Source organism: Orbicella franksi, chromosome 5 (genome assembly GCF_964199315.1).
Source record: "Orbicella franksi chromosome 5, jaOrbFran1.1, whole genome shotgun sequence".
Taxonomy (NCBI): Eukaryota; Metazoa; Cnidaria; class Anthozoa; order Scleractinia; family Merulinidae; genus Orbicella; species Orbicella franksi.
Genome location: NC_138149.1, coordinates 12,854,638 through 12,881,458, shown reverse-complemented (window position 1 = coordinate 12,881,458; position 26,821 = coordinate 12,854,638). Strand labels below are relative to the sequence as shown.

Sequence of the window (26,821 nt, the reverse complement as noted above, 5' to 3'; positions counted from 1 at the left end):
AAATTCGTTACCATGCCTCTTAGAAAAGAAACTCAAGTATTCGCGCGTGAAGTGCGTAATTAAATAATGTAAATAACTCTGAATAATTTGCTTGCGGACAAGAGACAGGAGGAATGATTTTTTTTTCCTCACACGGTTGTGTTGTAGCAAATTATTCGCTGACAAAAGTAACGCGCCCCTCCACGTTCAGGTATTCTTTTAACCTGGTACCCAATTCTGACCGCGTTTATCTGGTCAATGTTGTGTTTCACGTATTCATGGCGGCAATTTCAAAATGGTATTTGAGTCTTATGGAGCTGCCAATTCCGTCAAGAAGCAAGGTATGTGCAATTTCATTTTACAGAACTGTTATTATTAAACACTTGCAATTAGGACGCAAATTGGCAGCGGAAGCCGTTGTCGCGGTACAATTTGAGCAATTTGCGAACGCCGACACATCGTGTCGACTCGACGTCTTTCCGACTTTGCTTGTTTTATAATACTAATGATGAGATATATTGACTAAGAATCGTTCAAAGCTCCTAGAAATAGAACGTAACGATAGAAAGCAACACCAGATACAGCTTCGTGAAATTTATTTCGTGATTTCGACATTATTTATCGGCAGAAAGTCCAAACAAACTCTTACTTTCTAAATTGTCTTATATGCAAAATTTAAACTTAGGACTTTCGGAGAAAAAGAGCCATCATAATAAATAATTAATGCTTACCTTGTTCGGTTCATATTAGGGAATGTTGGTGCCGGGTTTTAATTTTGTTTCTTTTTCAAGTTTATGGATCTCGTCTGTTATCAAATTACCTTGCAAAAAAAATGGACAAATATAACAACCGAACACGGCTAGTTCTCATGCTATGCACGCACTCGAAACTGAAAATATTCAAGGCCTTTAAAGCCGTGGATGAGTACATTGGTTCCTGAAGAACATATTTGCTGGGTGACTTATTGTGGGTGGAAAATTTGCCGACGAAAAAATTGCCCACAATATGGGAAAACTAGAAATGAGTAGTTCGTTTAGTGTGATCGTCCGGGTGAGTGCAGTTCTGAAAAGGACTATTGCTGGTGACCGTCACGTTTCGACGTGATTGGTCAGTATAGCCATGATGGTAGTGGCTGAAAGACTCGTGTAAAGTTTGTCATCAGTCATTGGTGGGTTTCGATCCGTCTATTGTTGGCCAAATAGGTCGGTTTTTAGTCCGTGTATTGTTAAGTCGGTCTGTTAGAAGTCCGTTTGTCGGTTTCGTTTCCGTCATGGATAAGTCGTTTGTAAGGCGCCGGTAGTTGTTGACAAGATCAAATGCTCCGACTGCCAGGCTTCCTACTTTGGTGAGACTGGCAGAAACCTTAACACGAGACTGACTGAACATAAACGAGCCACGAGAAATGGTAATGCCAACAATCACATTGCTGTACATCATCAACTGACAAACCACAGCATTGTCTGGGACTCTGCTCAGTGCTTAACCTACAGTACAAACAATTTTCAACCACTGACTCTGGAAAGCTGGTACACTAACTTAGAACAAACGCCTGTTAACAGATGTCAACAACTACCGGCGCCTTAATTACAAATGACTTATCCAAGGCGGAAACGAAACCGACAAACGGACTTCTAACAGACCGACTTAACAATACAAGGACTAAAAACCGACCTATTTGGCCAACAATAGACGGATCGAAACCCACCAATGACTGATGACAAACTTTACACGAGTCTTTCAGCCAATACCATCATGGCTATACTGACCAATCACGTTCAACGGACCAGACTTATAACATCATCGACTGTCAAACACTATTCACTTGACTCTGAAGATGACCTCTGCTCAGGTTGTCGAAACGTCAGTCACCAGCAACAGTTCTTTTCAGAACTACACTCACCCGGACGATCACACTATACGAACTACTGATACTCCTGGGTTCAAACCATTTACTATGAAACTAGAAATGACTTGAAAAAAAAACAACAAAACACAACAAAATGAAAACAAATCTTGCGGGTATCCTGGACTTAAATCTAAGCACATAATCTAGTATCAAATTTTATTAATGGTACTTTTTAAGTGGGTAGCGTCCTTGAAAAATTAGAATTTATCTTCTGGAATGTCCTTGAAAAGTCCTAGAAATTTAACTCCAAAAATAAGTTCGCAGCCTGATTTCAGTAACATGTATGTGTTTTATTTCTGTTGCGTTGATTGTAGTACACCTTTTCATGTTTGGTTAATTAATCTTAGTTATCTCAATACTGAGTAATTATAAACAGTCGATTGCTCGGGCTAAAACCCAGAAGAGCTAATGCCCGAAAAGTCGGCTTTCAAAAACTTGGCAGGGCGGGCATTCAAGTTCACATGGGTTAATTTTCACCTTTCTGTCGATGCAACACAGCAATTTCTTTACAATTCAATCTTGTTATTTATGACCTTCCTCGGTTATCGCAAACACGATGTAGTTCTATTCCATCCACCAATAGCTCTTGTAAAACAGAAATCACTAAATTCAGCTGACTGGAGACAATGTTCCCTCAGGGTTGGTTCCAGTACCAGTCCGACTAAACCGGCGACTAAGACGCCGGTACTGGGTCCGACCGAAAGAAAAGCGCGCGAAAAAGCCTTGCCTTTGACATCTTCGCTGCCTACCGCCATGAGAAAGGTGTTCAGGTACAAACTTCCCGCCAAAAGACCCACAATAAATATCAACAATAACACAACCCATACACTGTGAAGAAAGCGATACCATGAGGCAAAAGTTAAAAAGATAAACAAGCTCAAAAGCACTGTCGATAAAGTCCAAGTTTTCGTTATAACCGGCGTGCATTTGGAGTTCAACAGGAGCAGAAGAGTTATGTAGGATCTGCCGATGAATTCGCCGATCATAAACGCGCATGCGTAGTAAACAAAATGGTTCCTCGGGTCGAAAGGTGAGTTAGGGAAGGCCAGTGATGTGACGACGCCATTAAGGGTCAAAAACTCGGCGAAATATCCGAAGAAACATGCTATCATTAGCGGAAGATTTCGCCAGATTAAAGTTCTTTTTTCACTCCACATTGACTTTCCTTCCTCTTGTTCAGTCTTTAGATTAAGTGAAGTGTAAGCCACATCTTTGTGCGTTGTAGCGTCCTGTGCAGGTTTAAACTGCCTCTTTTCCAAGACAGCGTAAAAAGGAAAGATCACTACAGGCACCCAGGAGATGATAAGAAGAGTTGTTTCTGGAGGCACGCAAATTATGGTTGTCATTGCTGTGAAAAGGAAGGAGAAAGTTCATGATTTTATTATCATTTGAAATAAATAGTTGAATAGTTAAATCGCGTTCACGAGATGCTAGTCGTTTCTTGTTAGAGTTTGAAAATCGTGCTCACTTCCACAGAGGTACATAGTCTGGTAGCGGCTTAGAGGACGAATTTGAAAAATAAAACAGAGAAACAATAGGCAAGAAGACAAACTTTATATCAGTCATTCTTCAGAAATTTTTCAGTGCAGTGGTACCTAAAAATAGCCGACGGCACGCCTCAAATGATGGATTCTGGTGCATTTCAAGTTTTCGCTTTCATCATTTTCGCAGTTTTGTAGCGATATAAATTACATTACACTATGAATACGTAGCAATGGATGGCGCGAGATATAAAAATCTGAAGAAAATGTTTTACAAATGATCTTTTAACATCGATATTTCTTTTTTCTTTACTTTAAATTTTACTCGAGTTGTTGATTGATCAAACTTAAAGTGTTTAAATTTTTAGTTCCAGACTGAGGTCTTGAGGGTCCGTCTGCCCAGGAACTCATTTCGCCACAAGTCTCGCACTGAGAAAGATGTCACACTTCTGTTGTGCCACTACGCAACCAAACTGATTAAAGTTTACGGTCACTCTGGATTTCCATCTTCGTTTCCAATGTCTTTCCTCACTTAGTCATGCGTGGGGACTGGTAGGGACTTTATAACGCCACCTGCTAAATCACTGACGCGCTGCATCGACCCGCGAAATTCAGTATGTTTGGTTCGAAAACAGTAAGGTGGAAAATAAAAACACTATTAACAGAGCCCTGATCACGAGAATTGCATTGATCATCGATAGAGATGGCGAGTACAATAAAACAAAAAGATGGCAAGTTGACTGGAATTTGTAGGTCCTGATGTGCTTTTAAATTAGTCGAATGGAAAATCATTCTCGGCTTTTATCCTTAAAAGATAGCCAGATTCCTTGAGCAATATGCCAATTTTTGTTAAGCAGTTCAGTTTAAAGTCATGATATTAATTGAAACTTTTTCCGCTATGTGTGTGCTGATGCGAAACGGTTTAAAACCTAACAGATAAAAATATATGGTCAAAAAAAATTTATGCTTTTTTTTTACCTTGAAACGATAAAAACTAAACCGACCACCATGACTTACAACTGATCATGAACGATGATAATGTCTTTATGGCGCCAAACCGCGCACAACTTGAGCAGCTCAATCAAAAATTATGGGCAAGTTTCGTGCGTCAATAGAATGCAAAATATTTCAGCCATGACCGTACAATCTGAATTAGGCTTTTGGCGTCAAGATTTCGTTTAAAATCTCAACTTTTGTCAGTTATTTCTTACCTGCATAGTACAGAGGCCCAATGACAAATCCTATCCCTGTGCCCGTAGCATAAGAACTCATTGCGGCGTCGCTGTAAAGCGCTGTCATCGCCACGAACGTCACTTCTCCAATGGCTATTCCGGTTGAGACAACAATCACACCTGTTACACGAAGAACCACATGTTCGACCAAGGCGTATAGCAACACACCGGTGATACTCAGGAACACTATTGGTACCAAGAGAACTTCCTGCGCCAGCTTGAGAACGAAATATGGGAGAATGGAAGTGATGAAGGAGAAAGGTAGCGAGGCAGAGATTAAAACAACTGGAGTGGGAACCAACGTTTCTTCCAAGATGTCTTGAGATGCTGAAATTCCGATAGAGAAGAAAATTTGTAGGATGAAGCCAAACACGCCAAAGACATATGTATGAATCGTTTGCTCTCCTTCTTTAGAAGAGAACGCCTTTCTCTTGTTCGCTTGATCGCTCTGGAGATCCGTGGAGGACGAATCCAATGTTTCTGTGCCAAAATCCATCGTCGAAACTTTCTACGGTTTTCAGTTTATAATTCGCAATATTATTAATGAGTCTTCTTCAAGGTGTTTTTATCTTGTCGATCAGAACGAGATATTTTTCACCATCTTTGTAGCATCTGTCCAACACTGCAACCTCAAGCAATTTAATCCAGATTGGAGAATGCACCTGGAATATTAATTACGATTAGTATTTTTCACTGCACCTCTTTTCGTTCAGCGCCTCGAAGGCCCGACACTTCACAGCTATTGTGATCACTTGTTTAACGCTTCATTTGTTTATCCGCTGTTGCGTTCTACCGGTTATTTACGATTACGTTCACGGTACAATGCTTCCCTTCACCAAACACTTGATCACAATCTTTTCAAAAACACATGCTATAGGATTTCACTGAATTTCCATAGAAAAAGAGAGCTGATATCTTACGAATATTTCAGCACACTAAGATTTCCAATTACATATTATCTACCGTTGCTAGCCAGATCAAGACTATACCATTTCATTTCAGTTCAACGTACGACCCTGTGAGAATCACCTTAAATTTAGGTTTAAATGCTGATAACTCAGAAAGGAGTTGGGTAACCCACATTTGTGATCGCGCTGTTTCTTGTACACATTCTTTTGCGTCACGGAAATGCATGGCCCGGCCACAACTTCTGTATCATTGATTGAGAGTTGTTTGATAGCGTTTTTATTGCATTAACTGAAAAGGAGTGGTATCATCGATCACAACACAGGAGATAGAACCGGCATTATTTCTCACACAGCAAGATAATGTTGCACTTTTATTTGTCTTCATTTGCAAACCCTGGACGAAACTGCCGTTAAGTTAGCGAAAATGGTTCTACCAGAGTGATTTAGTCGGCAAAGGATTCTACACTGTGGCTTTCCTTGAAAATCGGAGAGCGTGTTTCTTATAAGTATGATTTCATTTAGAAGAAGCTGAAATGGTTACTTCTGATTTCTAATATCTCAGGCCGGTTGTTTTTTTTGTCCTCTGGCACGGAAATGGGGGACTTTGGCTGCCTCGTGCCCAGTCAACTGCGCGATAATAAAAGCGCTTTCTTGCTCACTCCCGGTCTCCGGATCCCAATCGCTCTTTGGGCTCAGGAAAAAAAAAGCCTGTGGAGAATGTAGAGGCTTTGAGTCCCTTACCCTGTAACTGTTAAGAATATTAACGCTATGGCTATCAATTTTTGAGGATGTAAAGCAGGTCCAAAAAACGTTATAAATTCTGAACAGGCGCCATCTTGGATTTATCAGGGGATCTTATGATTTTTACAAAACGTTCGCAAACCGTCAAAAATGGTCAAACCATCAAAACTATGATCAAGGTCATGGCCTCTTGTCAAAACTGATAACAAAAGCTAAAATTATCTTTAGAAATGAAGTTACTACAAGAAAGTAAAGAGAAATTCATTTAATTCAACGGAATTAAATTCGAAATTTGAAAAACATGCCTGTCAAAGTAAGGTTGCCATGAGACATCCAGATCTTCGACCAATAGACCCGGCCTATTCATAAATGGCTGCTATTTAAAAACCCTTTTGTAATTATTAAAGTTTACCCAACTAACCTCGTTTTTGAGTTGATAATTCAAAAGAACTTTCACTCTCAAACGAGGTCAGTTGGGTTAATTTAAACTGATGCATACAAAATAATATTAAAATGGCGGCCATTTATGAGTAGGGTCTATAGTATGTCCCACCAAAGTCTTGCCAGATAAATTTTGGAAAAAGTCAGTCAATCAGTGAAGTTCAGTTCTTCAATGCTTTCAAAGGTTCAACCATTTAAAGTAAATAAGGAGCGGAAAAGTCACCCCCCCCCCCCTCCTTCTGAACAATATGTTAAGTTTTGGATTATAATTCATCTTTTTGCTGGTCAATTCGTGATCATTAAATCTTGCTTTCTCGTCACTCGGATCGTAAATGATTATTATTTGGTTCAGTTCTCACCAGGAACGTCTCGAGTTTAGTCGACGTTTTAAGGCTGCATGTCAACTGATAAGTAACTTGCTGTACACGAAAAATCATTTTCTCATTTCATATGTGTACAGCTTATAAGCTGATCGACAGGCCATTAGGCTGAAACGATTACGAGTCAATAGAAACGCTTAGATGTCACGCTGTATAAAATTGAAACTAGTGCGGTTTCAAAATTGGAAAACATAACCCTATCTGACTCTCGTGTTTGATGATCGCATATTTAGGAAGTTGAATTGTTTGAATACAGTGGAATGCCGTTAATCCGGTCAGCAACGCACCACAAAATTCCGGCCGTATTAACGGGGTTCTTTAAATAAGAAAATGCGAACGACGGCAAGGTTTTGAGTTTCAAGAACAAAACGTCTCCCAGAGCCTCCCCCACCCGTGACATCAAGAAACCGCCTTACAGAGAACTCCTACGGCGTAAAAGAAAAACAAAAATTAACATCTTTGACCATTTTCTTTCAGACGGTTTATTTAATTTAGTGTACTTAGTAAAAGAAATTGAGATTTAAAAGACAGCAGTTATTTTTAAAATTCATTGCATAAATATTTTGCCCGTTTTCCTGTCTTTACATCATTTTATTTCCGCTTTTAGTTTCGATGATTCGTGCTTAGTGTGAATTCTGAACATCATGACTACATCACTGTTGTCTCATTGTTAGTATTTTTCTTTTGTTCTGTAGCTTGAGTTCACGCATTTAATATTGTTTAGGTTTAAAACTCTACAGCGGCGACTGTTTTTGACATCACTTCACGAGTGACGATGATTTGTGTCCATTGCCTTTAGTAGAGTTCTATTTAATTGTTTCGTTTCGTTTCGTTTTTTAATACATATATTACTACCGCGTATGTTATTTCAAGACATGATAGAATAAAATAATACAAATGACTGAAAAAACGAAAGCTCATATAGGAATAGATTCCAAAATAAAACTAAACGTTAGAATAGAATAAACCCAACCAACAAACTACATAGTACACGTAATGTGTAACTGCAATTAAGAAGAAGGCGCTAATTTGTATAACTTTATCTGTACCTGTTTTTGTTTACACCGCCTCGGGTTGTTAATGTCTTTTCGATCCTTCAAAAGGAAAGTGCTGCGAATTGTTATTTATGCAATTCGAGCACGAAAATTCAGTCATATTGAGTGGTGGAATGTTTGCCGTCTTTGTTTCCCTCGATGTGCAACGACCAGTTATTACTGATATTCAAAGGCGAAATTTGTGAAAGATTAATTTTTTTTTTTTCCCAATTAATTACGCGCACTCCTAAGTTGACTGCTCGAGCCCACCATCAGCTACGCATCAAAAATTAACCGCTTGAAATGTATATCCTTGTCTGAGCAGCATGCTGCTCACGGCTTCTAGGAAAATCCTTAAATCCTACTTTTTGTTTTTAAATTAGCCATCAAAGTGACCATCAACGGCGTTCTGTATGATATAAAATCATGTGAGATTGTACCTACCTTTCGTCATAATTTCATCAATATTAACCACCGATGGCGCAGTATCTAAAGTGCAAAGGAAATCTGCAGGAGATGGATGAATGGCCGGCCTTCTTTTAGTTTCAGCTTCTTTCTTTAGTACAACGAAACTAATAAAGAACAAACTGCTAGGTTTCAAACGCCCGAGCTGAATAAAACGTGGACGGTGATCTAAACCCAATTATGCGAGTGAAATAAGCTGAATATAGTGTAACTCGATTTTTGATTGGTTTTCCTCATGGCTCATTGACTTTCGTGATTAGCAACAGTGATATAGTTTTCTGTTTAGCCTTGGGCTACAAAAATGCAATTGAACTCTTTCCAGTGCCTGGCAACGGCGACTGCTTTCACAAGAACTCACAGCAGCCACCATCTGAAAGAGTTGTTCGCTAGTCAGTATTTCTTTTTAGACACCCCTCTGTATAAATCAAAGATTTGGTGAAAGCTGTTTGTTGACCAAAAACTCTATCAGAGCAGACAAAAATCCAGCGTGTAGATCCAATTCCACACCAGGACAGCCAGTGATTAATATAATCTAATGATGTATGTAGATACACGAAAGAGTGTGTGAACCAGTATTTCTAAACATGCTAAGCTTTAGTACAAGTGGACGACGAGAACTTGAGAATGGGATTTGAACAACTGGTTAAGTTGTGTACATAACTGTGATTCATGCCTTTAAATCTATCTCCACAGTTCAAACATATGATCTTTCATATAATATTCACTTGTGTCTTCACCATCTACGGGTATATTACGAACTCATAACGTGACGTGCTCCCAGTTGGCTTGATAGCTCAGTTGGTAGAGCACTGCACCGGTATCGCAGAGGTCATGGGTTCGAATACCGCTCAAACCGGAATTTTTTTCAATCTTTAATTTCACAGCTGCTTAAGTTCTGTGTACAACTGCGGTGATCAGTCATGTCTTCATATCTTTCTCCCCAGTTCATATATATGATCTTTCATATATTCACTTATATCTCCACCATCTATGGGTATATTACGAACTCATAACGTCACCTGCTCCCAGTTGCAATTAGCTTAATAGCTCAGTTGGTAGAGTACTGCACCGGTATCGCAGAGGTTACGGTTTCAAATTTTATACAAGCCTAAATTTTTTTTCAGGCTTTAATTTCACAGCTGCTTAAGTTGTGTGTATATCTTCGATGGTCAATCATGTCTTCATATCTTTTTCCCCAGTTCAAATATATGATCTTTCATATATTCACCTAAATTTTTACCATCTACGGGTATATTTTCGCACCCAGAAAGCCATAGCAAAATCTCGAAGCTTATGATTACAGAACTGTTTTATTCACGTATTCTTAATATGAACAGAGGCTCCCTTCATACAAGAAGTTTCAGGCGTATACACCTCTCCGTTTTTAGATACAGATGAACTAAAAATGGCTTTTCGGGCCCGAAAAGTTTCCGGGGCTTTCGAGAAACGGGCTCCTGCTCCCAGTTGTTTTCAAGACCACAGCATGGATTCGAATCCCGTTTAAGTCTGTTTTTTTATTATTATTTATCTTTTTTTCAGGCTTTAATTTCAAAACTGGTGAAGTTGTGTTGATAGTTGCGATGACCTTTGATGTCTTTTTTTCTCTGTCTCTGGCCGCAGTAATATTACCAATTCCCAATTTTACCGGTCCCAGTTGGCTTGATGGCGTTAGCTCAGTCGATAGGGTACAACAGCGGTATCGCATACATGTAGGTCATGGGTTTGAATCCCGTTCAAGCCTAACTTTTTTCAGGCTTTATTTTCACACCTGGTAAAGTTGTGTTAAGATCAAGAAAAGTGATGATCATTTACATGATGTCTTTAAAGCTCTCTCCGCAGTTCAAATATTTAATCAATATAAGCTTTACTCGTATTCTGCTAATATCCAACGTGGGTTTAGCGTGCGAAAAAAAAAAGCTAAAACCAAACCCTCCCCTCCCCCCCCCCCAAAAAAAAAACTGCGGCCTATTGCTTAAATATAGACTGTCGCAAGCGCGATCCCAGACTCTCTCTCCTTTGCTTCTCTTGTCTTTGATGATAGAGAGACCCGGGTCACGGCTGGTCATGTGACCGCCCAGGATCTGGGTGGTAAAAAACTCCGTTTGGTGGCAGGTGCTGTGGTAACACAAAGTATTTACGGCCGTCACGGCTTTATACAAAATTACGTTTTTCACGGCTTTCGACTTGCAAGGTTTCACAACTCTTGCAGGGAAACACGAAGACAGTGCGATAGTTACGTGACGCTACAAATACTATCGCAGGGTACCCACGGGGTACTATTACAAGTCGAGTCTGTTCGGTTTCTTACTTAGTCCACCCGTGCTGGTATAACGGGTTGTAACGGGAACGGTGGCATAGTGTTTTGATTATCGCTGTGGCAAACTTTGTAGGTTCCAAATCCACGCGGAGTAGCTAAAAGCTACACGCTTTATTAGGGTTCGAAGTTGAATTTTGCGATAAAGAATGCTGTATTATTTTCGGCGTCTCCAAATTGGGCAGTCGAATGGAGCACAAATGTACTTTTCGACGGTTAGCACTTGCAAAATATGTCACGTACCGAATCAAGGTGAAATCAGTGGGTCAGTCTCTTTAATCTGTTTTATATACTGAATAATGGGTGGGAGGTTCAGACAATATGGAAAAGCGAAACAGTCTTACTTCGTAGTAAGTTGACAGACTGGGAATTGAAATCAGAATGATATGCTAAACCACAGTTTAGCAGCCAGGGGTTTCACGAGGTTTCACTGAGTTTTGCGGAATTTGACAATGTCACATCCTCGCCACACCACTCAACGTTTAATGATAAAGCTGAGTATTCAGTTAAGGCAATCAAACAACTGTTCAAAAAAGCTGAATGCGGCGGAAAAGATCCCTAGCTACCTCTGTTAGACTATTGGAACACTCCCACCGAAGGCATAAGAGGCAGCCCTGCTCAGAGGCTTACGTCACGCCGAACGCGAACTCTCCTACGAACAGCGTTAAGCCTTCCTCTTCGGGAAGTAATTAAGTGCCCCCTCTACATAAAACTGGAGTGAAAAGGCAAAAGGCCAAGTTTTACCGGGACCGTCAACTGAAGCAGTTGCCCGAACTGGAGACTGGAGTTTATTTTAGCAGACTTTGGATAAACTAAGTTTGTCTTGACACTGAACCCGAAAAAAGTACATTTTTGTAAGTTTTCTTTGTCCAGATTTGAGCTAGTTTTTGTTTATATAGTTTTCTTAAGAAAGGGAGATGTTACGTATATGTCTTGTCCATATTTGCATGAAGTGAACATATGCTTTCTAAGTTGTATGTATCTCACATGAGGTAGGCATTAATTGAGTTGAATTGCATTATAAGGGTGTCTGGTTGTGTCAGCAGAATTAGACGGTGACTTTAGCATGACAAGGCTTGGATACTTGGCCATAGTCGAACACATTTGTCCCATCGATATTTCGGGTTAGAGTATGCTACGTCATTTGGTTGCACTTAGCTCATCCTCTGAGTCCCAGGGACAGATAGTCGGCGAGATAACACGGAACGAAAAAAGTTTAAAAGAGCTATCTCGTTCGTCCTTATAAACGTACGTTTCTTTTCCGACCGATTTCGCCCGCTGAACTTCTTCCAATCCTGGTCGGACTATTTGTCCGGCTATTTGCCCCTGGGTCTCCGGGGGTGCACTTGGGTTTCTCAGCTTTCATAAATTCCACCGGGGTTAGAATTCTTCACGTAATAGATTCTTTGGATGCCCCCCGATAGGAAGCTACTGATTAACAAATGTTGAGAATATTAGCCAAATATTACGGTTCTGTATGTCATGTTTTGGAAAATCTCTCCTTAATTCTGCAGTATACGCTTTTGATAACTTAGTAAAGGGGAGAAAACCTAATATTAGAATACATAGACGAGTTTCTGCGGTCCTTCTAGTAATTAGCAGAGCCCTCCGCCTTTGTTGAGTTACCTGGTCTTTTAGCTTTCGATACATTGCGAAACAGAGAAGAGACCATCAAGTCATAAATCACGTGGTAAAATACCGCGTAGTTCCACGTTTAGTAAAGCGAGAGAAATACCTTCCTTGGGGTCAAATAACAGAGAAAAATCTACTTGACACATATTTGGTTGCTTTCATTATAATACGTCGCTCATATTTTTAAGCGCCCTAAGATTCCTCCTGCCAAAGAGATCATCAGCATCATTTTAAGTCATCACATTCAGTTGAAAGGTGACCTGGAAATAACGCAGTCTCGTCAAGTAAACATTAGAAGGCAAACACCTCGAAAAAATACTGCTTCACTTTCCCAAAATCACGTTAACGTGCACTTATGATGTAACATGCACAGATGAGCAGTATATCCGTCTGACGTCTTAAGTAAATACATCGTCAATATAAACGTAACTCGAAAATGTAAATTCTTGCCAAAATTCTATACGTTTGTGTTTTTCTGTGTTTTATGTTGCATTGTTAGCGGTCATCGATCGCCAAAAAAAAAAAACAAAAAAACCCCTACCCCTTGGGGCCCCACGTACCTATATAGCCCATATAAGGGAGTACCCCGCCCCCCGGGTTCGTATATCTTCCATTGGCTAAGGCCTTCAATAAGGCAGGTTTTAGACTGGAAACCTAGAGCTCGAAGACTTTTTCAGATTCTTAACCAGAGAACTCTTTTACACAAGAGGATTTGCATGCTATACTGAATAGTGCACCATTTTAATGAAACATCAAATGTCACTTAAAGGGTTAAGGTTTATACAATGGAACCTCCGGTTGCGACCACCTCTCGTAAGCGACCACCTCTCCTCAGCGACCAGTTTTCCAAAATACCAAAAGTTTCCAAGTCAAATCACTATATTTGGAACCTCTTGTAGGCGACCACCTCTCGTAAGCGACCGCGACCACATTTAGAGCTGAGAGTTTGAAATTTTCTTTTGTTTTTACCCTCCCTTACGCGACCACTTGACAGATAATAGAGCGTAAATTAATTAAGAAACAGAAAACATGTACCGTGTTTCTGTCGAGTTTTAGTATAAATCTACCAGCGTTCTATCACGAATGCCGTCCTCTGATTGGCTACGCTACTCACGTTCTATTCTGTGACAGATAGTGAGTAGCGTAGCAGCGTACGCTGTGGGCCGCTTCTTTGTGTTTTCGAAGTGTTTGTGAAGAGGATTTAGATGAAAGTTTTGAGCAACTAGTAGATATATACTAAAACAATTATATTATTCGCTCTCGATTTCTATACGTGATAGTTGACGAGGGCGCAGCCAGAGTCAACTATCACGCGATAGAAATCTCGAGCTCATTAACTAATTGTTTAATAGAGACACGAGTGGAAGTTTGGGAGAACGAGAAATGCTATGGGAGCACGAGCCGTAGGCGAGTGTTTCCACAGCTTTTTCGAGTTTTCCCAAACTTTCACGAGTGTTTCTATAATTCGATAGAAACACCGCGACGATGAAAGGGAAACAACTTGTTTACTTTGGTCATCAAAATGTAAATTCTCTTTGCCCGCGCCATCATTACGTCAACAGCTCGTGCTAGTTCTGTGTTTCCATCGAGTTATAGAAACACGATTTTTAACCAATCAGCACGCATATTTTCTCAGGGCTCTTTTCTAATAATAAGTTGTTGTAAGATTATCACATTCCTAGGTAGTACAAGAGACGAAAAATTTCTCAATGGGAAGTACCAGATTTCCTCTCAAAATTGACTTTTCAAATGAATAAAACATTTAAGGTGGCCGAACACAGTTTTCGCGCGCGCTTTTGCTGATGCAGTTCAGCGCGCGCAAAAGAATTGCAAAAAAACAAACATGCCGTCAATAGAGCGATCATTTTATTTACTCACTATCTGTGCTATTTTTCTCTATAATCGAATGCAGTGTATTGATGGCTTTAGTCTTTTATTACCAAGGTATGTTAGAAAAGATAACGATGCAAAGAACCCAGCAATTTTCAGCTTTTTCTGTTACCGAAAGAACCCAGTTAAATGCAGCGCATGCGTAGTAAGTCAAAAAATTGCGATTAAATGAAAAATAGCACTCTCGGAAATACGCCTATTTCTCGAGAACCACTCATTAGAATTTCACGAAATTTGGCACGAAAATACTTTACGAAGTAAGTAACTGGAGTATTGAAAAATAATTGAACATTAAAAAGGAAATTCTAGAAATTCCAGTGGACCTTCAAGAAGGAATAATTAAAGATCTCTGTTAAATTATTATTAAAATAGTGTTAACTTGTGACTATCGTTACAAGCTTGTTGCTCGCATATTATAAAGAAAATCTAATGACGAGATTTTCTGCAAATGAACAAAACCGATTTTAAAGGCCTTTTTATATGTAGTCATGTTGCCATAGCAACGACACATACGTCAGCTTAACTATCAAAAAACCGAAGTTTGTGTTGTTAACTTGACTGCTGCCATTTTTGGCGACCAAAGGATCAAGGCTTTGAGAGAAAATAGTGAATGAAACACAGGTATCAAAAACTGGGTTGAGCCACCTTAAAACATGGGGTAAGTCTCTGCCGTTATCATATGCTAATGAGGCAAAATTTTGACCCAATATGGTCTAAGCTCTCGTAAACGACCACCTCCCGTAAGCGACCACCTTGACTTGACATTTTGGGTGGTCGCTTACAGGAGGTTCAACTGTGTATACAAGAAAAGACGGTAACATTTGCAATTATTAAATAAATGTAACAGGACCCACTTATACAAAATGGCTAGCATCCCTTGACTCATCTTAAAGGAGCTCAGTCACGGTATTTTGAGCTATTTTGGCCACATACAAAATTACCTTTAAATGGTAGGAAACCTGAAAATAACAGTTTAATAAGATAGAAAAACACCAAAGGGATAATGATAAACCATAACGGAACACAAAGATGGCTAAGAATGGAGAAGATTAACACGGATTACAAACGACGAATTTGAAAAATTGAGACTAAACTTTTTAATATGCGCAAACCGTGACTGAGCTCCTTTAAGTATTACTAACTAAAAGCCTGCACGGAGACCATGCTCGGTACCTTGCACAGCGTTTTTCAAATTTAGGGTGTTTTTCACACGATATATCTCTAAAACGTATCCCTAGGTAAGCAACTCGTTGCTTGACCGCAGTTAAAGGTTGAAAAAATTCTAAAATTAGTAGACTAGTAGACCGTAACTATCCTTTTCTATAGCGCTGAAAGAATTTCCCAGCAACGGAAGAGACTAACTTATGGTAAATGCGACTTCCCAGCGATCAAAGAAATATTCAGATTAGATTGCTTATCCAACTATGTCCCAGTTAATGTATAATTCAATTTCTTCATCACTCGTCCGCAGAGGCTTTCAACAATCTGCACATTCCCAGGGCTCATTGTTTTCCTCCAATTAGAAACAACTTGCTTTGATTCACGACTGGTGCTGTAGGGACCTCCCCTGCGACCATTTCGTGATGTTGTTGCCTCGTGCAGCCATTTCTTGATGGTATCTAACATTTCAATTCCAGTGAAATTGTACAGTTTACTTACTGCTGGCAATGGATTCAGAGCAACATCTTCAAACCGGATTAACTTGTACCCATCAGGTAGAAATGTCCTTATCAACCTCCCGATCTTGACATCAGACTCCATTTGATGGCAAATTCTCCCCACATACCATGATAATTCACGTTTAGGCTCATTTGGTCGCCTGAAAAAATTCAGAGACTTTAAAGACTCGACAACTGCTCTTGGATCTCTGACCAAATGAATTATTTTACATTCACTCGCACCGTTGGAAGAACAACTTTGCAAAAAATTCTTGTTCCAATCATCGTGAGAAATTGATATTCTAGGTGTGAGAATTTTCGCAGCAAAGACACTGTAATTATTTTTACAGACGGTTTCAAGTTGTTGTGATGTTAACTTGTGACACACCGCAGATTTTCCATTTTTGACACAAAATGGAGGAGAGTTTAGAACAAGGGAACGTTTACGATCTCCCAGGACAAGGTAACGGATAAAGATGCCATTGGAAAACTTGCAGTTCATCGTGTCTTCGAAAAATTCAAATGCCTTCTTTTGGTAAGATGACGATGAAATATCAAACTCTGAACCGCCAGCTTTGGTTAAACTCTTTTGCAAAGGACCTAATGGCTCAAAAAGGTAGAAAACTCCTGGGTGCTGATTGAAAATTTCGCCCAGAAATGAAGATCCCGATCTTGGATAGGACATTATGATGATATTCACCCTCTTGGGATGTTGCGATGATTGTTCGTTCCTCTTTGAAGTGTTTTGGAGTTCTGATTCAGGAGAAATGGCCTGGAAAATTGTTTTGTTTTTAAAAGCTTGATAAATTGCACCCCGTATTGGGCTCCTGACTGTGTACATGAAAGTTAGAGAGAAGAAGGCTAACCCCATTGAACAGGATATGAACGATTGCTTGGAAGGGAAGCGGATGCGCCATGTGTCTCTCCTAGCTTGTTGATTCATCGTCTGAAGTGCTAGTGGCAGCCTGCAGAATATAAAAAACAGTTGATTCTATCAATCCTGAAAATGTTCAATTACTTTGAAAATACTCTAGTTGATTACCCCTGAGACGTCAACTTAAACTGACCATAGATGTACACAAAAATTAATTGCCTCTAAGCTATGTTACCCAAAACAAAAGCAAAACCAACCTTATGAATAGTTTATCGAATTTGATTCTGAAAAAAAAACTTCCACGGCAAGGTATTTTCAAAAATCGCTTCGTAACCTCAATTGCCCTGAGAAGACGTCGAAAAAATTAAATAATAATAATAATAATAATAATAATAATAATAATAATAATAATAATAATAGCCTCTTCTTCTTTTCTTCTACTTTCGGTTCTAAAACACCTGAAAATTAAAAAAAAAAACATGAAATAATAAACTATGGATTAGTGCTAATGTTAGCTTTCAAATATGGCGCCACATCTAATACGTCTACTACATTTCTTCTATAATTAACCACTGCATTCAGTAACATCGGTAAGAGCTTCTGCTTGAGAGACCGGGGTAGACTCGGAAATGAGGGTTGATCAATTTCCCTAAGGATCCACACACAAATTCTTTATGCAGACTTCTGTAAAATGTCAAAGTTTTAGCTTCATTGATCGTTTTACAGCCGAGTTCTGGATATCAGCCCTATGGGGATCCTGTGAGGTGAGGTTATTTTATTTTAGTATGGCAGCCATGTTATGCGACGTAGTCGTTCGCGCCCGCGCACGCGCCCGCTATCCATGCCGCTAGCCATGTTGACCATGAAAAAAGAATTGCATGGCTTTGTATTTCTACGGATGCACGTGGTTCTGTTTCCTATAGTTATGGTGCTCCGCTAAAATACAATACAATACAATGCAAAGCAATGCAATATAATACAATACAATGCAATGCAATATAATACAATACAATGCAATATAATACAATACAATACAAAGCAATACAATGCAATGCAAGACAAGTCAAGAGAGTACAGTACAGTACAGTATAGAAAGTCAAAACAAGAAGAAAACTGTGTTGCGCAAAGTTTATTAGATAAAGTAACTTTGTAAATATTCATTATTATGAATATTTACTAAGTTTCTTTATTATACAGTACAGTATAGTACAGTACGGTACAGTACGGTTTGGTACAGTAGAGTACAGTAGAGTACAATACAGCACAGTGTATTAAGCTTAGCTTTGTGTGAGGTGTGACATCACGTGTGAAAAAGCACGACACACCAATTAATTTGCAGGTGTTTCAATATCCTTGTGTCACCTCGATCTTATCACGGTTACCTTGAAAATGATGTTCGGAACATCAAAACGTCAGACAATTGTAATTTCAATATTCCACGTAAATTAAAACTAGAACCAAATTTTATAATCTAGTGTAAACATATAAAAAAGTATCGGTCAGGATGATGAAATCAAATCTGAAATAATGACTCGTTATGCTAGAAAGTAAAAACGATAATCATATGATAACGCCAATGCTCAGAGGACAGTATGATAAAAGTATACACATTACATTTTCGTCCACACGAGTCTAGCGTTCGTTTACGGATGTTATACAACTCTCCTCACGTAATTTATACAACAAAGTAGAATTCGTATGAAGACATGATTAATCATCGCAGTTATATAAACAACTTAACGAAGTTGTGAAATTAAAGCCTGTTATTTTTATGCCTAACGGCTAGATTTCTGGCCCTATTAACGGCTAACAGTAATCGCCACTGAGACCGTCTATTCACTCTCATTTCTCGCAATTGGGAAGTTCTTGCTTCGATGATTCAAACAAGACAAACTATTATATTATATTGTATTGTTATACCCATGAGATCCATGGTTAAACCTTTGTTAACAAAAGATCAGCCAATTAGGAAGCAGTCCACAAGGTGTGAGATAAACATAATTATGCAAAGTCCTAAACCACGAGTGAAAATAGCAGGGTGGCAAAAATAAAATCAAAACAAAGCAATATACACGCAATAAAAATTTGACCATATTTCTCAAATTTCGAAGACGGTTATGATTTAGGGTGCGTTCCATTGGGGTGATCTGGATCAGGATCAGTGATCCAAGATCACCCAGATCATAGTTCATCAAAGGAACCGATGAATCCGTGACCAGAGTGGTGGAATATCATTTGTTGGCGTATATAGTCAAGTATAAACTAACAGTGAAGCATCAAATGAACAAAGCAGAGTTTGAGAAGAGAGATGATGAAAGGTCAACGACTGTCTGATGCAATTATGTGCTTCTGATGCATCAGAAATAAAGTGAGAACGATTAGGGAAAATCCCGCGGATGATGTGTTTCTGATGCATCAGAAATGAAGTGGGAACGATTAGGGAAAGTCCCGGCTTTATTTATCTTGAGTAAAACTTCAGAGTAAACTTTATACTAAAAGTTTAGATCAAGAGTAAACTTTATATTTCTTACTATAATCTGATCGGTTGACTTTGATGGTTCATTTCCGAGGGAAAGTCCCGCGGATATGACATATAACAGACTTCCGGTCTTTCCGAGAAATGTGACGCAATCGATTAATTTTTGATTTTATAATGTCCGTAAGCATAATATATAGATTTTGGAATGTTGTTACTAATGAAAATAATCCAACATGTACATGTATGTGTGGTAAACTGCGAGCGATTTTATAGTTTCAGCCCGAAATAGGATTACATCAGCAGATTGAGGTGTAAGATGGTGTGATGATGAAAATAGAGCCATGATTTCAAGGATTTCAGGGGAGCCACCAAAAATGTTGATCACATAACAGAACTGTCTTCTGTGCTTTTTAGTGGCATTTCTTGTTCTTTCTTATTGAGAAAGACAAGACACTGTTATTAATCATTATATTCTTTCTTAGTTAACATGGGGACTCCCGCACAAAAGAAGTTTACAATTTTTTTTGTTGTGGGGTATGACTGAAATGCAGTGGTTACAAAATACGCAGTCCCCAAATCTCTACCAAATGAAATTTCACAAAAATACCAAAATAGTATACACATGTAAAAAGTTTAAAAGGTTTGTTTTCTAACTTGATCACCAAAGATAGTTAGCCATCTTCATTTTTGTATGGAGTCTCCTCCTGCTGAAAGGGTTTGCACCATATCTCAAAGTATAAGTATAAGCAAAATCACTCTGGCATGAACGATAAATATGATATTTTGTTGCTGATCATGAATACTTGCATAGGCTTCTGATAATAATTTTATTATTCAATTCCAAAGTGATTTGTTCTTTTTCTCGACTGAGATCGTGGACTACAGGAGCTGTTATTGGGCACCATTAATTAATTTTGCTATGATTAAATTATACCAAGAATTATAAGTAAGCTATGAGTAAGTTATATTACGTACGTGTATTTTGTCTGCACTACACAACCAAACGCACTCAAAGATTACGAGGCATATCCAAGATATGTTTTGATTGACACATCAATTAATGATAATTTACAGCAAAATGGATAAACAATACATTAATATCCTACATGCACCAAAGCTGGACATGGGGTTATAAGGCAATCATTTAAACAACAGATTGAAATAATTTATAAATTAGAGAACACTATTTGTACAACACTAGGGAACAAATTAACCTTATTGGACATTGCGAATAGCAAGGCTGTCGGTAGAATGTCACAAATTTCTCAACTCTTTCTTACTACAAAAAATACTAATCCTGCAACTTTGCTTAAGACCCAGTTCTCCATTTCGGGCTGGCAAAATATTAATTTATGCCATGCCCAATGCAGGTTATCACAAATTGATTTAAGAGCAACATAAACCAAGCACAATAAATATGGGTTATTGACCAAGTGTGAGGTCAAGATGGCTGGATATTGGCCAAATTCTTTTTTTGCGAGTTTATGGACCGAGAGAGAGTCTCGGTCCATAAACTCGCAAAAACAAGAACAAGGCCAATATCCAGCCTTCTTGACCGAACAAGCTTGGTCAATAAAGGATTTCTTATGTGGCTTTCTGGGAAATTTTTCTTGCGGGACGTGGCGGGTAGTCCCGAGCGAGCAAGATAGCTCTATCTTGCCCGCTCGGGTAGCCAATCAAAGTGCAGGATTTGATTCATCTTGCCTGCTCACAGAGCAAGCCATATAATAAATATCATTTTTAAGCCAAAAAAGCAATTATTTAATTAAACCATGACATGATGAGTAAATTATGTCTAAGAAAAATGATTAACTTAACAGTACACTTTAAATAATTAGTTAATACATGTATCATAGGTGTTTCTTAATAATGTAATACAGTGTATCTGTCACAATGTTGCAGCTATGATATTACTACACACAGTATGGGTTGCAGAACTCAACTTCCAAGTCAGTTTGTTCAATGAACTTAGTGCAGAAATTATTATGGCATCAAGTTGTCTGTAAATATAGAGAAACCAAACAAAGCATTACAATCTTAAGTAGTAAATTATCGAACTCTTTTACATGTATGTACAATGTATGTTCCATTAATATTGGGGATCTCTAACAAGCTGCATCTATGATGATTTAATTTGCTCCCAGTGCATTTTTTTATGGAACTTTTCACACATTAATATCTCTGTCATAATAGTGGTCTCTGTGTTCTACAACAATGAGTACACAAGAACAATACACTCAGTAAGATATTTTTTTACAATAAAAATCAATCCCTATATGCAATCACAAGGACCTTGAATTTATATTTCTTTAGAAATATCTCAAATGGCCATGGTTGCTTTGAAAATCTTTGATGTTTTAATCCAGGCTGCCTATGTGTACACTGTTCGTATATTGACTGACAGGAACAGGGATGTAATCATAGTGCATATAGCTGCTACTTGAACACCACTGAACATACAAAGACATATCAATTATAATTTATAACCAACAGATGACATTCCTTTCATTGATATACAGTGTACTCCATTGCTAGTTGTTTACTGAGTGTCTACAGTAGTGAATCAAATGCTAGGGGATTGTACCAAAACTTTCACAGTGGCAGGCTCTGCCCTGAGATGCAAAGCAAACACATATAACTGTTATGAACTTGGCGACTTGCTTTCGAGAACACATGCAATTTGCTTTAAACAAGAAACTGGAATATTGCAGTACAACAATGTGCACAGTCCCAATCAAAGGGCCATCCAGGCTGAAAATCAGACTTTGTCAGGATAAATACTGATGTTCTTGTTGACTTAATCTGAATGTGCAGTTCCAGAAGATATTCACACCCAACACCCATCCATGGCCAATCATTAAAAATTCCAAAGTAACAGGAGGAGGGAGCCCTTAAAGAAAGAAACCTCTATATGTGGGGTATGAATCTTTTCTTGAAAAAAACAATGTGTGAGAAATCATTAATAATTATTACAAAATACAGTGCAGCTCAGATATATCCGAACCAAAATATACGCGTAATTCGCGTCAGCCCAATACGCGTATACGCGTATGGATATACGCAAATACCGGTATACAGTACATACGCTATACCTGATTAGTATGTATGAGCTAACCTATTGTTTTTTCTTTTCTTAACAAGACATTGTTGTTTTCAATGGCTTGACTGCTTGCCACAGAGCGAGAAAGAGTTTTCTTTATTTTGAATACGCGTATACTGTATACGCGCGTATGCCTTCAGACTAGAGTTATTAGGAAAATGTTGGCTGAAACTAACATTTTGCAATTGGGCACTTGACAGAAAATTAACTGACTGAAACTAATTAAAAGAGAGAGTATTTTGCCGTTAAATCAAATATTTACCGCTTTGTTTTTGTCAAATAGAACCTACACGCTTCAACAATCCCATCTTCATGGAGCAAACACAACCGAATGAACTTTTTTCGACACAAAGTAAACACGGTCAAGTAAGCGCGCGACTTGGAAACGTGTGCCGAAACACAGAACTTTTTCTTGAAGAAAATTAAAAATAACAAAATGTGAGCGGCGCACCATAGAAACTTCAGTAAACAATTCTTTCGTCGTGGAAAGAGTATTTTACCATTTGCAACGGTTTGTGTCAGATATAACCGGAGATATTCTTTTCTCGACAAGGTCTTCGGAACGCTTCAAACAATAAACATTTTCGCAAGCGACTTGCCGACGCATGCCGAAACACAGAACTTTTCCTCGAAGAAAAAATAACTAAACGTGAGCGACGCGCCAGTGAAACTTTGCTAAACAATTATTTGGCTAAAGAAAGAGCATTTACCGTTTGAATGAACGATTTGTGTCAAATATAACCGGAGATATAATTTTTTCGGCAAGGTCTTCGGAACGCTTCAAACGATAACCATCTCGCAAGCGACTTGCCGACGCATGCCTAAACACAGAACTTTTCCTTGAAGAAAAAAAATAACTAACCGTGAGCAGCGCGCCATAGAAACTTTGATAAACTAATATTTAGCTAAAGAAAGAGCATTTTACCGTTTGAATGAACGATTTGTGTCAAATAAGACCGGAGATGTCATTTTTTCAACGAAGATCTTAAGAATGGTTCAGACAATAAACACTTTCCAAACGACTTGCCGACGCGTGCCGAAACACAGAACTTTTCCTTGAAGAAAAAGTAACTAAACGTGAGCGGTGCATCATAGAAACTTTAATAAACAATTTTTTTGTCAAGGAAAGATTATTTTACCATTTGAATGAATGACCTGTGTCAAATATAACCGGAGATATCATTTTTTCGACGAGGATCTTCAGAACGCTTAATTCACACAAACATTTCGCAAACGACTTGCCGACACGTGCCGAAACACAAATCTTATCTTGTAAAAACATTAAGTTCACGTGTTAAAATAGGGAGTTCAAGCGACGGTTTCAATTTTCTTCCCATTTTTGGTAGCTTAAGATCAAGCAAGTGTTAATAAACGGTAGTTTGTCGGTGAATTTGCGAAGTGAATCGAAAACTCGAAATATGATAGCTTTCATTGATCGGCAGGACGTTTTAGAAAACATGCAAATTTCGCTTTGAAGCCTTTTTCATTCCCAGAAATGTAATGTCCTTTGTTTAACAAACACTGCTTCACATAAAGAAACTTGTGGGAATGCATAACAAAGAGACATATACGCGCGTATATACGCGCATATGTGCGCGTATATACGCGTATATGTGCGCGTATTAACATACGCGTACACGCAAAATACGCTCGTATAATACGCGTATGCGTAGTTCGCATATATCTGAGCTGCACTGTAATGTTTAAGAAATATCTTACCTGATAATTCCAACTTTCAGCAAATTTTGTAATCTAGACTGTCTGGCCAGTTCATATATTTGACAAGTTGACACTGGGCATGTTTGTAAATTTGTGTGCTTCAACATCACATTACTATGTAGTTGCATCGGTCAACTAAAAACAACATAATTTGGTTAACTAATATACACTGTACATTACTAGGTTGAAATATTGGTGTAGATCGTTGCACACCAACAGATAGAAACTATTGGCAGCTGAATCATAACAAGTGAAAAACCATCCATGAGACATTTACATGTACATCTAACAGCCCTCCACCTCAGAACCATCACAGATATGATATGATATTTTTAAACTCTCTGAAATTTCAGATTATTCAAAATTAACATGCACGTACATCATTAAGGGCAACCCTAAAACACTGAAACCGGAAACCGTAATCCGGAACCAGAAACCAGAATCCGGAATCCAGATATTATGAATGATGATAGGAATAATTCACTTCAGCAATGTCTAATAAATAAATATGGGGAAAAATTATTTTGCTGTTATTTATTTTCTTGGCTTTACTTCAGCCACAAGCTGTAATTGCTAAAAACTTATTGACTAGTTCTGAACAACCCTTAGCTATACATCTGGCCTTATTGTTCAAAAGCTGGATATAGCTATCCATTGGGTACTAGTCAGGGTTAGTGACTTTTCGGGTGGATAGAGCTGTACATAGTCTGCGAGCAGGCTCTGGTATCTGTCTCTGGTGTCTGAGCAGGCTAAATAAGAGTCTAGTGTTTTTCTGCATTGGCATGTGAGCGAGTGCCTTCGTGGGGCTTTGCCACTCATGCCCACGGCCCAAACAAGAGAGCCTGCTCATAGGCTAAGTTACCCATCTTTTGTTCAACCTGGCCCTGGTGAGAGCACGGTTCTTGTCTAGATCAAATTGCTCTGAACAGACTGGTGAGTAGCACAATAACAACACGCCATTGCAGTGAGTTTCTGGCAGTCTTTTAGCATCTTTTAACAACATGTGGTCCAATCTCTTGGCAAGCGAGAAGCAGACGGAAGTAAGTGTGCAACATTTATATAAATTGTTTTAATATGATGGCCGCCAAGAATATGAACTGCTGATTTGTCACAGTATCAGTGTGGAAATAGTGTTGATCTCGTATCTGTCGGAAAAATCAAATTTTATATTTAGATGAGCCAGGTTAGCCTTTGGACTTCGAAAGTGGGGGCGTGACCGTCAATGTACAGGGGGCTGCCACTGACAGACATCCTGTTCTCTATGACATTTTCTATCTTGTTCAGTACCTACTAGACATACAGGGTAAATTTATACCTCCGGTAAATTGCAGATCACTTGTTAAACAAAATGGCAACAAGAAGATCTTTTAGATCTTATAACCATGTTTGTAAAATTTAACTGTTTTGTTAATACTACAGCCAAAATGCAGTGCACATTCCAAAGCAGTCCTTGATGATTCATTAATTATTGTAAACACATCACTTGATCAACACAAACTGTGTTATAACGTATTGCACCATCACTCTTAGACTTTGTGAAATCTATGATGATACAATGGTCTTAATCTGGAAGTTCTCTCGGGATATGCCATGAATGATACAAAAGGAAACAAGTGTCACGCTATTGATAAACAGCTTTCTTCCTGAAAAGTCAAAATTTAATTTGTTTGTGCTTTGAAGTAGTCACGCAAGTCACACAATCAGAGGGTTTACGCTATCTACGGCTAATTTTAGAACAGTTGTGTTTTTTCTCTTAGCACTAACTTTAACGTTGCAAGTTCTGCCAAGCTCTTGTTTACCTCGGCAAATATTTAATTTTTCTTCAAATCTCTTAACTCGCTGCAATGAAACAACCAAAGAATTCGCTTCATTTGCCTAAACCCACAAGAATACTCACAAAATTGCAAATAAATTAATGACCATCGCTTCTGGCAAAATAAACTTGCAAAGTAAACATGATCTTATTTGTCAAGTAGCGAAAATGAAAGCTGCAACGTCAGCGCATTCCATGGCTGACGTATTACCCTTTTTTAGTGTTTTTAGCGTATTTATTATTTCCCTTCGAATCCCACGCTTTGATAAAACCAAAAGAAACTATATTTTACACACAAATATAGAAAACAATATCCTTAACATTGTCCTTGTATTAATGTTTCAACAGCTTTTGGCAAATAAACATCACAGGCTGCATGATTCAAAATTTGGCCGAGAGGAAGTTTGGGTCTGGTCACTGACAAAAAAAAATAATAAACCATGAGTAGAACATGAACTGCGCTCGGCTCATGGCCACGCGGTTAATTACCAGCAAGCTTATTTTAGACGTTCTCAGGGTGCTTGGAATAAAATAACGACGCACTTTACTAAGATTCTCATAATCATAGCCCTCACTAGAAATAACGGTTGCACTAATTTAAACAGATAGGGAATTTTTGTTCCAAAAAAGGTTAAGTTTGAGGTGCTTTTTACTTGGCTGCTTATTTTTTACAGGCAAAAACCTAAGCAAAACAATTTTCGAGTATTTGAAGAACTTGTTTTCTTTGATTTGTGGATTCCGGTTTTTGGTTCTGGATTCCGGATTCCAGTTTCTG

At 38.5% G+C, this 26,821-nt stretch overlaps 2 protein-coding genes across 3 annotated transcripts; both read right to left on the bottom strand.

Moving 5' to 3' along the window:
- Positions 1 to 353: 353 nt before the first annotated feature.
- Positions 354 to 9,021, bottom strand: LOC145488498 (uncharacterized). Of its 2 annotated transcripts, XM_081467377.1 has the most exons (3): positions 8,547 to 9,021; positions 4,578 to 5,260; positions 354 to 3,233 (listed from the first exon to the last, which is right to left on the bottom strand). In XM_081467377.1, the coding sequence occupies exons 2-3, from the start codon at positions 5,092 to 5,094 to the stop codon at positions 2,428 to 2,430; spliced, it is 1,323 nt and encodes a 440-aa protein (XP_081323503.1). In that variant the 5' UTR covers positions 5,095 to 5,260; positions 8,547 to 9,021; the 3' UTR covers positions 354 to 2,427. The 2 variants fall into 2 exon arrangements, with proteins under 2 accessions (XP_081323503.1, XP_081323504.1); XM_081467378.1 differs by lacking the exon at positions 8,547 to 9,021 and having other exon boundaries at positions 4,578 to 6,910.
- A 6,659-nt stretch (positions 9,022 to 15,680) lies between these two features.
- LOC145488745 (carbohydrate sulfotransferase 5-like) lies at positions 15,681 to 17,004 on the bottom strand. Its single transcript, XM_081467665.1, has 2 exons — positions 16,871 to 17,004; positions 15,681 to 16,786 (listed from the first exon to the last, which is right to left on the bottom strand). Exons 1-2 carry the CDS (start codon positions 17,002 to 17,004, stop codon positions 15,826 to 15,828), a joined length of 1,095 nt encoding a protein of 364 aa, XP_081323791.1. The 3' UTR covers positions 15,681 to 15,825.
- Between the last annotated feature and the right edge of the window lie 9,817 nt (positions 17,005 to 26,821).